Genomic DNA, 14,090 nt, shown 5'->3' with positions numbered 1-14,090 from the left:
AAAAATGGCTGAACACCACAGATTACAGATACAATGTCACCAAGGGCAGCCTTGCAATGTCACTCGAGTTGCCTCTCCTTGTGGGTGACTTGGCTGCCCTAGTTTCCTATGTGTGCCTCTACTTGTGATCTCTATGTATCTACTTGTCCCATGTATACAATGTGTACTTGTAGAAGAATACATCCAAGTTTTACAAGGAATGATTTGTTTCTACTTACAAAATCAACAAACCCAAACTACACCATTTAGTAAATGCCTTTGCTTTTAGCTAATTGTGCTCCCTGACTGACTGTTGAAAGGTAGACATAGTGATGGGGACTCATAAGTTAGGATTTTAGGAGTTCAAGTCCAGGGGTATCCTCTAGGGAACCCAATTCTTGGTGGGAGTTAAGAGGGAGGAAGCAAAAAAAGAAATCACAGTTTTCCAGAAACAACTGGGAAGACCTTCATGAACTGATACAGAGTGAAATAAGCAGAACCAGGAAAACAGTGTACATAGTAAAAGCAACATTGTGGAATGAACAAATATGATAGATTTAGCTACTCTCATCAATGCAATGATCCTGAGGAGCCCAAGGCAAAGAATATTATCTACCTTGAGAGAAAGAACAGTTGGAGTTGGGATATATAGATCAAAGGTTATGATTTTTCAGTTTAGTTTATTTGGATGATCATTTGGAGATTTTGGTTTTATATGATCATTCTCTTATAAAAATAAGCAATATGGAAGTATGTTTTGCCTAATAACACATGTATAACCCAGATCAAATTTCTCACCATTTCCTGGAAGGGGAAGGGAAAAGAAGGAGAGAGACAATTTGGATGATACAACTTCAGAAAACGTCTGCAGAAAATTATTATTTCATGTAATTTATAAAATAAAATATCTTTACAAAGGTGGTGGGGGGAAAAATCACAATTCTGTGACTACAGCTGAAGCCAGGAGGTTCACTGCTGAGTCTCTGGGTTAGCATTTCCTGTTATTCACTGGTAGCTTTCCTATGTTCTAACCGCTACTCTTTCTTGGTAGTTGTCTTTGCAGATATTTCTGGGTAGTTTTCTCTTTTCTCTTACATTTTCAGCTTAAAATTCTCTTGATAATATTTGCAAGACTCCAATAAACATATTTTTACCAGGCCTTGTGCAATGTGCTGCATGCCCAGCCAAGAACACATCCCTAGCCAAGAACGACACATTAAGCGGTGAGCCAAAACTCCAGACCTTGTACTCAGCCATGATTTTAACCAGCTCTTCAGTTCCCACGTCTTTTTTTCTCCTTCTACCCCTGCTGCCAATCAGCAGTAGTGATTAAAAGCAACTTGCTTCCCTAAAACCTCCAGGTTCTTAGTCGAGCCTCTATAATCCCTAGTAGTAGTTTCTTGGGTGTTATTTTCCACAGGGCTGTTTGTCTGCATATGAATCACTAGAACTGAGAAACAGTCTTCAGCTTTGAATAATTTCTTCAGGTTTTCTGTTGGAGCTTGGAGATATAAAAACCCCAAGGAAGGCTACAGAACTCTGTGTTGATTATATTGGGTTGGTAATAAGTTGCCTCAGTATCCCCTTACCTGCCATCACTATTTGGCTCTTATTGGATAATCTCTCTCCTGGTGGCACCTGGGAATCCTCTCAGCATTCTTTGGAGACCCAAGAGGCTCCTTTCCCCTGCAGTGATCTAATTCCACCTTCTCTGGGATGAGCCTCACGCTCCTGTATTCATCGGCCCCATTATTCTTCCTCCTGTGGGCCACATTCTTCCCTATTCCCATCTCTTAACTTCCCTTTTGCCACTTCAGCATTGTTTTTCCTTCTGGGTTTTCTCCTTGAATCTATTCCTCTATTTTTCCTTTTAAAAAAAAACAAAAAACAAAACCCTTGCCTTCCATCGTAGAATCAAAACACAGTTTTGGTTCCAAGGCAGAAGAGAGGTATGGGCTAGACAAGGGGATTAAGTGACTTGCCCAGGGTCACACAGCTAGGAAGTATCTGAGACCAAATTTGAACAAAGGACCTCCTGTCTCTGGACCTGGTTCTCCATCCACTGAGGCACCTAGATGCCCCTGATTCCTTTATTCTTTCAGGAAATTTTTATTCTATGGGATAACCTGGAGAGTAGATGACATTCTCCTCCAAAAGAAAAATTAGTCATAATTTTGGGCATGCCTGGCTTTTTAATAATATGCATTAAAATATACAAATTAGAGCAATTAAAAAAAAAACTCTTCATGGAAACCTAAACTTTTTTTTTGACCCTTACCTTCTACCCTAGTATCAGTTCTAAGAAGAGTGTCAAGGGCTAGGCAATTTGGGTTAAATGACTTGCCCAAGGTCACACAGCTAGGAATTATCCAAGGACAAATTTGAACAAAGGACTTCCTATCTACTGAACCACCTAGCTGAGCCCTAGTTTATAGGATAACCTAGCAAGTAGATGGCCTTCTCCTCCATAAGGAAGACTAGCCTGAACTTTGGGCATGCCTGGCTTTTAATACCATCTATTCAAATATACAAACTAGAATACTTAAAAAAAAAAAAAGATTGTACATGAAACCATAAACTCTTTTTTAAACTCTTACCTTTTATCTTAGTATCAATTCTAAGGCAGAAGAGTGGCAAGGGCTAGGCAATTCAGGTTAAATGACTTGCCCAGGGTCATGCAGCTAGGAAGTGTCACAGAATTCCCAACTCCCAGCCTATTGCTCTATTCACTGTACTTCCTAGCTGTCCCCATAAACTTGTTTTTAAAGTTTGGTTTAGAATGGGTATAGTTTCAATTGTTTATTTGGGTTTATGTTTTGGGGTTTTGGTTTTATAAGATTACTCACAAAAGTGAACAATAAAGAAATATGTTTTGCATGATAATATATGTATATGCCAGTGTCAGGAGTGAGGAAGAGAGGGAGGGAGGGGGATAAGTTTGATCAAAACTTAGTATAGGGGGCAGCTGGGTGGCTCAGTGGATTGAGAGTCAGGCTTAGAGATGGGAGGTCCTTTGTTCAAATGTGTCCTTGGATAATACCTAGTTGTGTGACCCTGGGCAAGTCACTTAACCCCATTGCCTAGCTCTTACCGTTCTTCTGCTTTGGAACCAATACACAGTAGTGATTTTAAGACGGAAGGTAAGGAAGGGGTTTTTAAAAAATGGAAATTTGTTATTATGTGTAATTGGTAAGAATAAAAAATAAAGTAAAAAAACTAAAAAAAATGCGTTGTACAATAAAAAATAAAATGTGTATATTAAGTTTAAAATAGAGCAAAAAAAGCCAGCCACTTTGTTTCTCTAGCTCCTGCCCTTTGTGTGTGTGTACGTGCATTTTTCCAGGTTTCCTTACACGGTTGTTATTCACCCCTGACATACCTTATCATTCTCTCTGCAGGACACAGCAAAGTTGCCTTGATCTTCCATATTTGTTGGAATCGAGCTCCTCAGGCCTTTGTCATTCTGGTTGGTAGCTCTCTTGTTAACTCTGGTGGTGAACTGCCATGGAAGATTAGTACAAGGAAAGGACAAAGGAGAGGTCAGATAGGGAGGCGGGACCCAAGGGAGAAGTATCGCAGCATTAGCGTTAGGCAACGGGCTGGCTCCGGAAGCACTGAGCTCCCCAGCCTTGCTTGAGTTTTCAGACCTAAAGGAACTGGACTCTCTCTGGAGGAGTTTAGCACAGTATCTGGCCCACAGTAGGAGATGAATAAATGTCCATTGACTCATTGAGGCAGGCAGTAGGAAGGTAAGCATAGGTTTTATCAGAGAATGGCATGATCTGACCTACCTGAAGAAAGAATCTTCTGGCAACCTTATGAAGGGAGGGAAGGGGAAGAGAACAGAAATGGGAAAACCTATAAGGAAGCTAGTCTGATGTGTACATGGCAATTACACGGGCACAAATGAGAGCAGTGATAGTGAGAGGAGAGAGAGAAGAGAAATGGTACAGAGGGTTAATCAACAGAACAAGATAAGGGGCAGCTGGGTAGCTCAGTGGATAGAGAGCCCAGATGGAAGGTCCTAGGTTCAAATCTGGCCTCAGACACTTCCCAGCTGTGTGACCCTGGGCAAGTCACTTAACCCCCATTGCCTAGCCCTTACTTCTCTTCTGCCTTGGAGCCAATACACAGTATTGACTCTACAGTATTGAATACAGTATTCTATACAGTATTGATGATTAAAGGTAAAGTTTTTTTAATTAATTAATTAAATAAATAAAAATAGAACAAGATGATTGAATGGCAGAAAAAAGATATAGAAGCAGATGGGATTTGAGCTGAGTCTTGAAGGGAAATTAAGAGATGGAGATAAAAGGGGAGAACATTCTAGGCATGGTGGATGGCCGGTGCAAATGTAGAGTTGGGTCCTGGAGTGCTTGGAAAAGAGGGAAGCATGATAGAATTGGAAAGGAGAAGAGGAGATTTAGGTCTTGGGTTCAGGAGAAAGGTTAAAGCTAGAGTTATAGATTTTTGGATGCATCTACATGGATGTGTCTGTTTAAACTGTGGGAATAAATGAGATTACCAAGGGACACCATTCAGAGAAAGTACAAGATGAAGGACAATTGTTCTTCAGTCACATCCAACTCTTTGTGACTCCATGGACCATATCATGCTGCCACTGTCCATGGAGTTTTCTTGGTAAAGATATTGCAGGAGTTGACCATTTCCTTCTCCAGTGGATTAACACAAGCAGAGGCTTCAATGATTTGGTCAAAGTCACAAAGCTAGTCAATATCTGAGGCTGGATTTGAACTCAGGTCTTCTTGACTGCAGGTCCAGCACTCTATCCATTCAATCACCTAGCTGTCTCCATGAAGGACAGACCCTTAGGGAAAATCTATATCAAGGAAATAGGAAGTCACTTTTGCCTTCTCATTCTCTCTCTCTCTTTCCCTCTTCATCTCCTTCTCCCTCCTCCCTCTGTCTCTGTCTTTCTCATCTCTCACTGGGTTTTGTTTGATTCTTCCTTTATAGAATCTCTCATTACTTTCTGCCTGGGCAATTGCAATAGCATCCAATTTGGTCTTCCTCTATCCACTTTTCCCTCTTTCTCAATGATTCTGCAATACTCTTCCAGATGATGATGCTGGCACATAGCAATCTACAGCACAGTCCCACTGGGGTGAAGCTTGTATATCCACACATGAAAGTTTGGAGCATTGATGGCAGATGATTCTTGAGCGAATCTGGTACCCGAGGTCTGGGCAAACACGGTCCTGAAGAAGGGAGATTCGCCGAGAGCAGAAAGGGTTAGAAAGCTCTGATCTTTTGCTTCTGCCCTATCTTATACTCCTTGTTCTAGACTCACACAAAGGGAGTGAAGATTATGATTGATGCTAGGATAGAGTGACTTGGACTATGTCTCACTGAAGTAGTATTTTCATCATGTTAAATCCTCCTCCTCCAAAACATTTGTGATTCTTTATTACCTAGAGTCCAAATTTGGTCTGAGAGCCCCTTCATAATCCATCACTCAATAAGCATTTATTATGTATTTATGGGGCAGATAGATACCACAGTGGATAGAGTGCCAAGTCTAGAATCAAGAGGATCTGGGTTCAAATCTGCCCTCAGACACTTCCTAGTTGTGTGACCCTAGGTAAGTCATTTAACCCCAATTGCCTAGCCCTCGCTGATCTTATCTTTTAGAAAAGATACTATAACAGAAGTTAAGGGTTTAAAAACAAATGCTTACCATCTTACAAACCCTGTACTAAGCATTAGGGTACAAAGGCAACTTCATGGTCCCTGCCCTCAGGGGGGAAGGAATTGTAAATCATGGTGTGGACACATATCTTCTGTATATTATAAATGAAAGGTATTATTAGAGAGAAGAGTCTAGCAGTGGGGGAAGTGCGATGAGGGGGAACACTAGGAAATATCTCCTGCACCAAGGTGGGTTTTATCACCTGCCAGAACCAGGATGGGGAAGGGAAGGGAAGAGAGGGAAGGAGATAAGTTTGATCATATAACTTGGGAAAACTTGTGTGGAAATTTGTTATTACATGTAATTGGTAAAAAATAAAATAAGGTGGATTTTTGAGCTGACTCTTGAAGGAAAGAAGGAATTGGGGGTGAGGAAGGAAAGCATTTCAAGCATAGAAGACACAGGGAGTTGGGATATAGAGTGATGCGTGTGAAAAATATCCCAAAGGTTAGTGTAGTTGGGTTGAAGACATAGAAATAGAAGACATAGTATGCCTTGACTTACCTTTCCAACCTTATTTCCCAATATTTCCCAACAGTCTCTCTACTCTATCCAGGTTATCTTTATTGTCTCTCCAGTATACCATAGACTTGGACCTTTTGCTTTGGATCAAACTACTTTCCCTAATGGAATGCCCTCTTCTTCCCTTCTCTTGGAACAGTGCCCCTTCCTCAAGCTCAAGTCGGAGACTCATTCCTTTCATAAAATTTCCTGACCAGATCAGTCCATACAAGATCTACCCTTCCTGTAGGGAATGTTATTTATGTATATAAATACTTGGCATTCTTCATACAAAGAGCAATATCTAAACAGATAGGCAGGATTGCAGAGTCCAGGACAGAAGATTTATTATTATTATATTATAGTGTTATATTTATTATATTTGCATCTATATTACTATATAGTAATATTATTTATTATATTATATATTTGCATCTACATGAATTGTTATATAATACATATAAGCATATATATGGAATAACAAAAATTTTTAACACTTTCTGTCTTAGTAGCAACTCTGAGAGAAAAGGACATGGGTTAGGCAAATAGCATTAAGTGACTTGCTTAGGGTTACACCTCTAGTTAGTATCAGAGGTCACATTTGAATCCAAGTCCTCCTAATTCCAGGCCTATCTCTCCATCTACCATGCCGGCTAGCTGCCTTGAGAAAGAAATTCATTCTAAAAAAAATATTGTTTACCGCCAGAGTTTAATCTACAACATTTCTACATAGAAATCACTTGTGTGTCCTTCCTTGACCCATACTTTTTTTTTGTTTTCAGATTTTATTATTCATTATTATTTTTAAATTCTTATTTTTCCCCAATTACATGTAAAAAAGTAATTGATTCTTGCTTGAGTTTAGACTTAGGGAAACCTTTTTGTTGATAAATTTGTATGTTTTCTGTTGTCAGAAAATGAAAATGGATTTAATTCTATGTTTTTCTTCTAGCCTTAGCGGTTAGAAAATTATTGCCTGAAGGTTTCAATTGACTAAAATCTGGCACCTAAAAGAACTTGTTCCTTATGTTCTTTTTAACTCAATGAATATAGTTTAAAATATGGATGTGTATAATAATACACACATATGCCCCCCCCCCCCCGGCTTCTGAAAGGACTTTCATCTGCTTGTAGATTTAAATACAGTGAAGGTATGCTATAGCATTAATAGAGTAAAACAAAATTTATTTCTATTAAGGTGGTCAGGAAGAGGCATGCTTTTAGATGTCAGATTTCAGCAAATCTAAACACTTGAGCAATATCTGATTTTTACCTTCTAAGGCGAGAAGAAAAACACATAGCTACACAGATTTCCTTTTCTGAGAACTGAAATCATTAAAATTTGCCAGCAAAAAAAAAAAATCATTTTTTCTTTCCCTGGAACTATACTCAGGCAGAAATTGATTGCTCCTTTCGTTAAAGAAATGCCAATTAAAAAAAAAAGAGCTAGCATTATTACCTTAAGTTGTTATTTTACTTCCTGCATATGTGTGTCCTGTTTTACTTTCTACATTATGTCCTATGTCTTATGTTTCTCCAAATGTATTGCTTATAGGCAGGAACTGCATCGTCCACTCTGTATTTTCACAGCTTTTGGCCCAGTATTAACCGTGCAATAGGTGCCCAGTAATTGTTAGTGAAATGAAGGAAATATTTGTCCACTGGCCTTATATAAAGCTCATTCTTCTGCATATTTGGTGTTGTATTTCCCATCTTTCCTAACAACCTTGAAATGTTGTTGATTAAAATTTTTCTTGTCATTTTCCATTTTTATTTCTCCAAATTGCCAAAATAATTTCAAATCATAATTTTATTCTCCATCAGGTGATTCTCCATAGTAGTGGGAACACTTTATTAGCAAATTTAGTGAAACTTGTAGGATTTTAGTTGCTCTGTGATCATGAGCAAATCACTTCATCTCTGTTTGTCTCAATTTCCTCATCTGTAAAATGGGGATAATAGGAGCACATATCTTCCAAGGTGGTCCTATCATATGAAGCAATAATTGTAAAGTGCTTGGCACATTTGTTGTTCATTCTTTTCTGACTCTTCATGACCCTATTTGGGGTTCTCTTGGCAAAGATTCTGAAGTAGTTTGCCATTTCCTTCTCCAGTTTATTTTACAGATGAAGAAACTGAGGCAAACAGGGTGAAGTGGCTTGTCCAGAGTCAAAAAGCTAGTGTTTAGATTTGAACTTGGGAAGATGATTTCCTGACTCCAGGTGCAGCACTTCAGCTGCCCCTTGCTTGACATTTAGTAAGCACTATTTGGACATTAGCTACCATTATTGTGTTCCTTCTTGTACTTAACTTGATATTGGTCATAGCTCTGACTTGGGACATCCCTGATTTGAAGAACTACAGGAAGACATTCATTTCAGGACTAGTCTGGAGGTTAGTCTAAACTAGGGGGAGCCTGGGATGGCCCAGACCAAGCACATGCCCTGCACTTAGGACCGAAGACCCTTCTAGGATCCAGGGAAAGGATGGACTCATTGGGAAGGTGAGTCCTAGATTAAAGTGGCTCTCCTGGGTCCAACTCACCCTGGACTTTACCTCTCAAGACTAGACTCATGTTTCAGACTATTCTCTGGGACTGGTGGATGAAGTGTCTGGCCAATGGGCATTTACGCCTCATTAGATTCTCTTCTTTGCATATCTAGGGATTTAAAGGGCATGTACTCATCTCAGAGAAGTAGAACCTAACTCGTATTTCCCCCCAGGTTGTTTTAAAAATAGAAATTCAATGAGCAAGATTGAATCAAATGTAGAATGAAAATCAAGACATATCCCACTGATCTAAGCTGTGACCACTAAGGAATCCCAGAGAATAGAGGGACTGTGATAATCAGCTTCTTGTATGGCTAAGGAAACCAGAAACAATTAAACATTCTCAAACTAGTTGGATCATCACTTGAAAAATAAATCCATTAACCCGCCAGATTACAGAACCTTAGTTAGAAGGTATCTTGTCAAACTCTTATGAATGGGAATCCTTTCTACAGTTTCACTGGAACATAGCAATCAGGCTTTTGTTTAAAGACTTATAGCAATAGGAACTGGTGGCAACCCTTTCTACTTTGGGATATCTCTAATTATTTGCAAGTCATCCCTTATATTGCTTCTCTTTCTCTTCCATGTCTCCTAGTTTGGCCCTTTTAAGTAATTTATAACCACTGGGGACTTGCAAATCACATTTTAAAAAATGTTCTAGAATTCTCCCAAGTTTTGGATTTAAACCAGAATGGATGATCACTCTGAGATTCGCTGGAGATAGAAGGAAAGGGAACAAGCATTTTTATGGCACCTGTACTAAAATGATCTTATTTAGTCTTTGTGACAACTCTGTGAGATAGGTATTTTTATTATCCCTATTTTACAGAGGAGAAAACTGAGGCAAAGAGGCTAAAATGACTTGACCAGGATCACATAGCTAATTTCCAGGGTCATAATTGAACTCGGGTCTTCCTGACTCCAAGTCCAGAACTCTTATCTACTATGCCACCTAGGTGTATACAAGTATATATTTATTGCCTTAAAAATAGTATGGCAGAGATTTGATTTTTGTGATGTTAGCTAGGGCCAAAATAGATTCCAAACTAGGTTTTCAGATAAGGAAATAAAAACTATCAATAAGCACATGAAAAAGTGTTCTAAATCTCTTATAATCAGAAAGATGCAAATAAAACAACTCTGAGGTACCACCTCACACCTAGCAGATTGGCTAACATGACAGCAAAGGAAAGTAATGAATGCTGGAGGGGATGTGGCAAAGTTGGGACATTAATGCATTGCTGGTGGAGTTGTAAATTGATCCAACCATTCTGGAGGGCAATATGGAACTATGCCCAAAGGGCAATAAAAGACTGTCTGCCCTTTGATCCAGCTATAGCACTGCTGGGTTTGTACTCCAAAGAGATAATAAGGCAAAAGACATGTACAAAAATATTCATAGCTGCACTCTTTGTGGTGGCAAAAAATTGGAAAATGAGGGGATGCCCTTTAATTGGGGAATGGCTGAACAAATTGTGGTATATGTTGATGATGGAATACTATTGTGCTAAAAGGAATAATGAACTGGAGGAATTCTTTGTGAACTGGAATGACCTCCAGGAAGTGATGCAGAGCGAGAGGAGCAGAACCAGGAGAACATTGTACACAGAGACTAATACACTGTGGTATAATCGAACGTAATGGACTTCTCTACTAGCAGCAATGCAATGATCCAGGACAACTCTGAGGAACTTATGAGAAAGAACACAATCCACATCCAGAGAAAGAACTGTGGGAGTAGAAACACAGAAGAAAAACAACTGCTTGATCATGTAGGTTGATGGGGATATGATCAGGGACATAGACTCTAAACGATCACCCTAGAACAAATATCAATAATATGGAAATAGGTCTTGATCAATGGATCAATGACACATGTAAAACCCAATGGAATTGCACATTGGCTATAGGAAGGAGATGAGGGGAGGGAAAAGAAAGAATATGAATCATGTAACCATTGAAAAATATTCAAATTAACTAACTGATTGAATTTAAAAAACAAAAACAAAAAAATACCTATTGAAGATCAAAGCACACAGTTTTCCACTTTAATTTATTTGGGTTTTTGGTTTTATATGAGCATTCTCTTACAACAATGACCAATATGGAAGTATGCTTTACAGGATAATACAAATAATAACCCAGATCAAATTGCTCACCATATCTGGGAAAGGGGAGGGAAGAAAGAGAGGAAGACAATTTGGATCATATAACTTCAGAAAAATATGGAAAATTGTTATTACATGTAACTGATAAGATAAAATATCTTTACCCCCCCAACCTGAAAAAAAACAAAACAAACCTGCTGAAGGCTTTTCAACAATTTCAAGCAATTATTTTTTTTTTTTGAAACCCTTACCTTCCTTCGTGGAGTCAATACTGTGTATTGGCTCCAAGGCAGAAGAGTGGTAAGGGCTAGGCAATGGGGGTCAAGTGACTTGCCCAGGGTCACACAGCTAGGAAGTGGCTGAGGCCAAATTTGAACCTAGGACCTCCCGTCTCTAGGCCTTACTCTTAATCCACTGAGCTACCCAGCTGCCCCCAATTTCAAGCAATTCTTTAAGTGTTTAAGAATACTTCATCTGAGAGATAGCACCTACTCTAATTATTTAAATGAATTATTATTTATATAATTATTTAAATTAATCTCAAAATCCTTTATGGAGAAGAACTTTGCTCTTCTCATCTTAGTCTTATTTGTTACATATTATTTATTTATAGCTGATCATTTCGAAGAACTGAGATGAAAATAAGTCACAAGCCTCCAAATGTTTTGTATTATGTAACTCTAGTCTAACTACTTCCCAAACGCCAATCTAAAGAGAGTAGCACCTTTTCTGTAAAAGGTGCTTTTAAAGAGTAAAGACATCTTTTCAAATATACCCTTTCTTCCTTGATACTATCTTCCTCTCACCATAATCTCCCCAAAGGGAGACTTGATCTCTTCTGTGAATTTTGTATATCTCCCTGAAACTTCTATTCTTTTCCAAAAATTTGTAACCATTTCTTTTTCTCTCTTCCTCTTCTAAAACATTGTAATTCCCTTAAAGGCAAGGACTATGCCTTATTTTGTTTTGTATATCCTTAAGATAAAAACAAAACCTTTTAAATAAGAGGCACTCAGGAAATATTGGGGTCACTTAACTAAAGGAAGGAGGAAAGAAGTAAGATTAGGGAGGGAGAAGCAGAAGTCTTAAGAGAGGTACCTGAGTCTGCCCTTCATCTTTTTCTCTCTCCCTGGCTTGAAGCTTCATTCTTTTTTTCCTGTATGGCTAAAATGAACCAAATAAAGCAAAACAGAAGATAAAAATACTTTAAAAAAAGACAGGTAAAGTCCTAGACTTCCATCTGGTGGACAAGGAGGAAGAGCATCATGATCTAAAATGTATCTCCTGCTTAAAAACATATCTAAGCCATTTGTTTATTCTTTCTTTTGATGAGCAAGTGTTTAAATTCTCATCTAGGATTAAAAAAAAAGGATTGGGAAACTACAAGAGATAACTGGTGGTAGTTTCTCTAATTATTTTTAACCACTTTTATAGCCATAGCATCTCAAATGATCATATGTTTAATTCTTCTGTCCTTTAATATCAGTTTTCTAAAGTTTGTAGTGACTGGATTAAGTGCATTTCCAAAGTCATTATATGAATCATGCAGCTGAGAGCATGTATATACATAATGAAAGCAATCAGTCTGGACATTAAGGAAAATTAAGATTTGTATAATTTAAGAAGTCCTAAATTCAGGCAGCTAGGTGGCTCAGTGGATAGAAAGCCAGGGCTGGAAACAGGAAGAACTGGGTCCAAATGTAGCCTCAGCTACTTCCTAGCTGGGTGACCCTGGGCAAGTCACTTAACTCCAATTTCCTAGACCTTATTGTTCAGGAACTAAAACTTAGTATCAATTCTGAGACAGAAGGCAAGGGTTTTTTTAAACAATGAAGTCCTGGATCTCTAATAAAAGCAAGAACAGTGATTGCTTAGTTTACTAAATGTTTTATGATTAATTAAAAATTAGATAACACAACCCAGTGATTCAAAATATTTTTTTTCTGATTTCTAGTATTTCATATGTAAGCCAAGTTGGGCTATAGTGATAGTCAAATCTTTTCTGTATGTGGGAAAACTACAGTAAGGAAAAAAGTATTATAAATATTTGTGAAGTTTTTTCCTGGGCAATTATTCCATAAACATCAAGCTTCCATTCATTTATTCACTCATTTATTACATACACTATTGTGGCTGCATTTTTTAAAAAGTCCAATTTGGTGCTTTTTGATGGAAGAAAATATTATTTTTAAAAGCCAACATTTACGTGTAACAGTGTTTTAAAACAATTCAAAGAACATGAGGAAGATTCTCATTTAACAATTGCTAAGCACTGGGGCAGATGATGAGAAGTCAGTAGATAAATATTTATTAAGGACCTACTATGTGTCAGCTGGATATGAAAAGAAGGAAAAGACAATCCATGCTGTCAAGGAGCCCACAGTCCAATGGGAGAGATAACAAATCAAACAAATATGTGCCAACAAGCTTATATACAGGAAAGAGAGGAAATGATTAAAAGATGGAAGGCACTAGAGTGATGAGAGATTGGGAAAGTCTTCCTGTAGAAGTTAGAATTAGAGCTGGGGCTTGGAGGAAGCCCAGATAAGCAAAGAGGAAGAGCATTGCATGGATGGGGGGGCAGCCAGAGAAAACACCCAGAGTAGAGATGAGTGTCTTGTTGAAACAGCCAAGAGAAGGCTAGTTCCACTGGTATAAGAAGTTTAGAAGTGAGGGGAAGGGTTAGGTTATGAAGTCCCCTAAATGCCAATCAGAGCTTTGGGGAGCCTTGGAGTTTAGTAAGGGAGTCATGATAAAGAAAAGATAAACAAAGTCCTGTCATTGTCCTCAGATGGCACATTGTCACTCAAGGAATTCACAGATAAATTGCAAGATGCATTCATAGGACATTTGTGTTTCTAAGTGATCCAAAGGATGCTTGAGGAGTGATACATTTGTCTTTCTTCAGTCAGATAGAGACTAGGGAGAGGGGAGAGAGACTGGGAGTTGTCACTGGAAAGCAAGTTGAAATGTCAACATTTGTAGGCATGAGAAGAAATTAGGACCCCATCCTTAAAAAGCCCTCCCTTGAGCTTTCTTCCTCTTTCTGGCTAACTTCCTTTGACAACTCCAGCCATCTTCACTCCATGTCCCCCTTTCCCTTTCTTTGCTCCGGAAGCCTCTGAAATCTGGCTTCTGACTACTGTTGTCCCTTAGTTTTCCTTCTGCCTGTCTGATTGCTCCATTTCAGTCTCCTTTGTTGCTGGTTCTCCACCCATGTCCCGCGGACCCATCAG

The 14,090-nt window shown here is 38.6% G+C and overlaps 1 protein-coding gene across 8 annotated transcripts in view; it reads right to left on the bottom strand.

Moving 5' to 3' along the window:
• CDKL4 (cyclin dependent kinase like 4) overlaps window positions 1–14,090 on the bottom strand; it is a 73,821-nt gene that overhangs the window by 55,374 nt on the left and 4,357 nt on the right. For 6 of the 8 annotated variants that reach the window (XM_007477001.3, XM_056826163.1, XM_056826199.1 and 3 more), the window contains exon 2: window positions 3,359–3,478. In XM_007477001.3, the coding sequence (XP_007477063.1) occupies window positions 3,359–3,478 (120 nt within the window). Of the gene's footprint in view, window positions 1–3,358; window positions 3,479–11,952; window positions 12,019–14,090 lie in introns of all 8 variants that reach the window. The other 2 variants (XM_007476999.3, XM_007477000.3) reach the window with 1 other exon arrangement.

This window comes from Monodelphis domestica, chromosome 1 (genome assembly GCF_027887165.1).
Source record: "Monodelphis domestica isolate mMonDom1 chromosome 1, mMonDom1.pri, whole genome shotgun sequence".
In the NCBI taxonomy this organism is placed as follows: Eukaryota; Metazoa; Chordata; class Mammalia; order Didelphimorphia; family Didelphidae; genus Monodelphis; species Monodelphis domestica.
The sequence above is the reverse complement of the archived record's forward strand: the minus strand, read 5'-3'. Positions and strand labels throughout refer to the sequence as shown.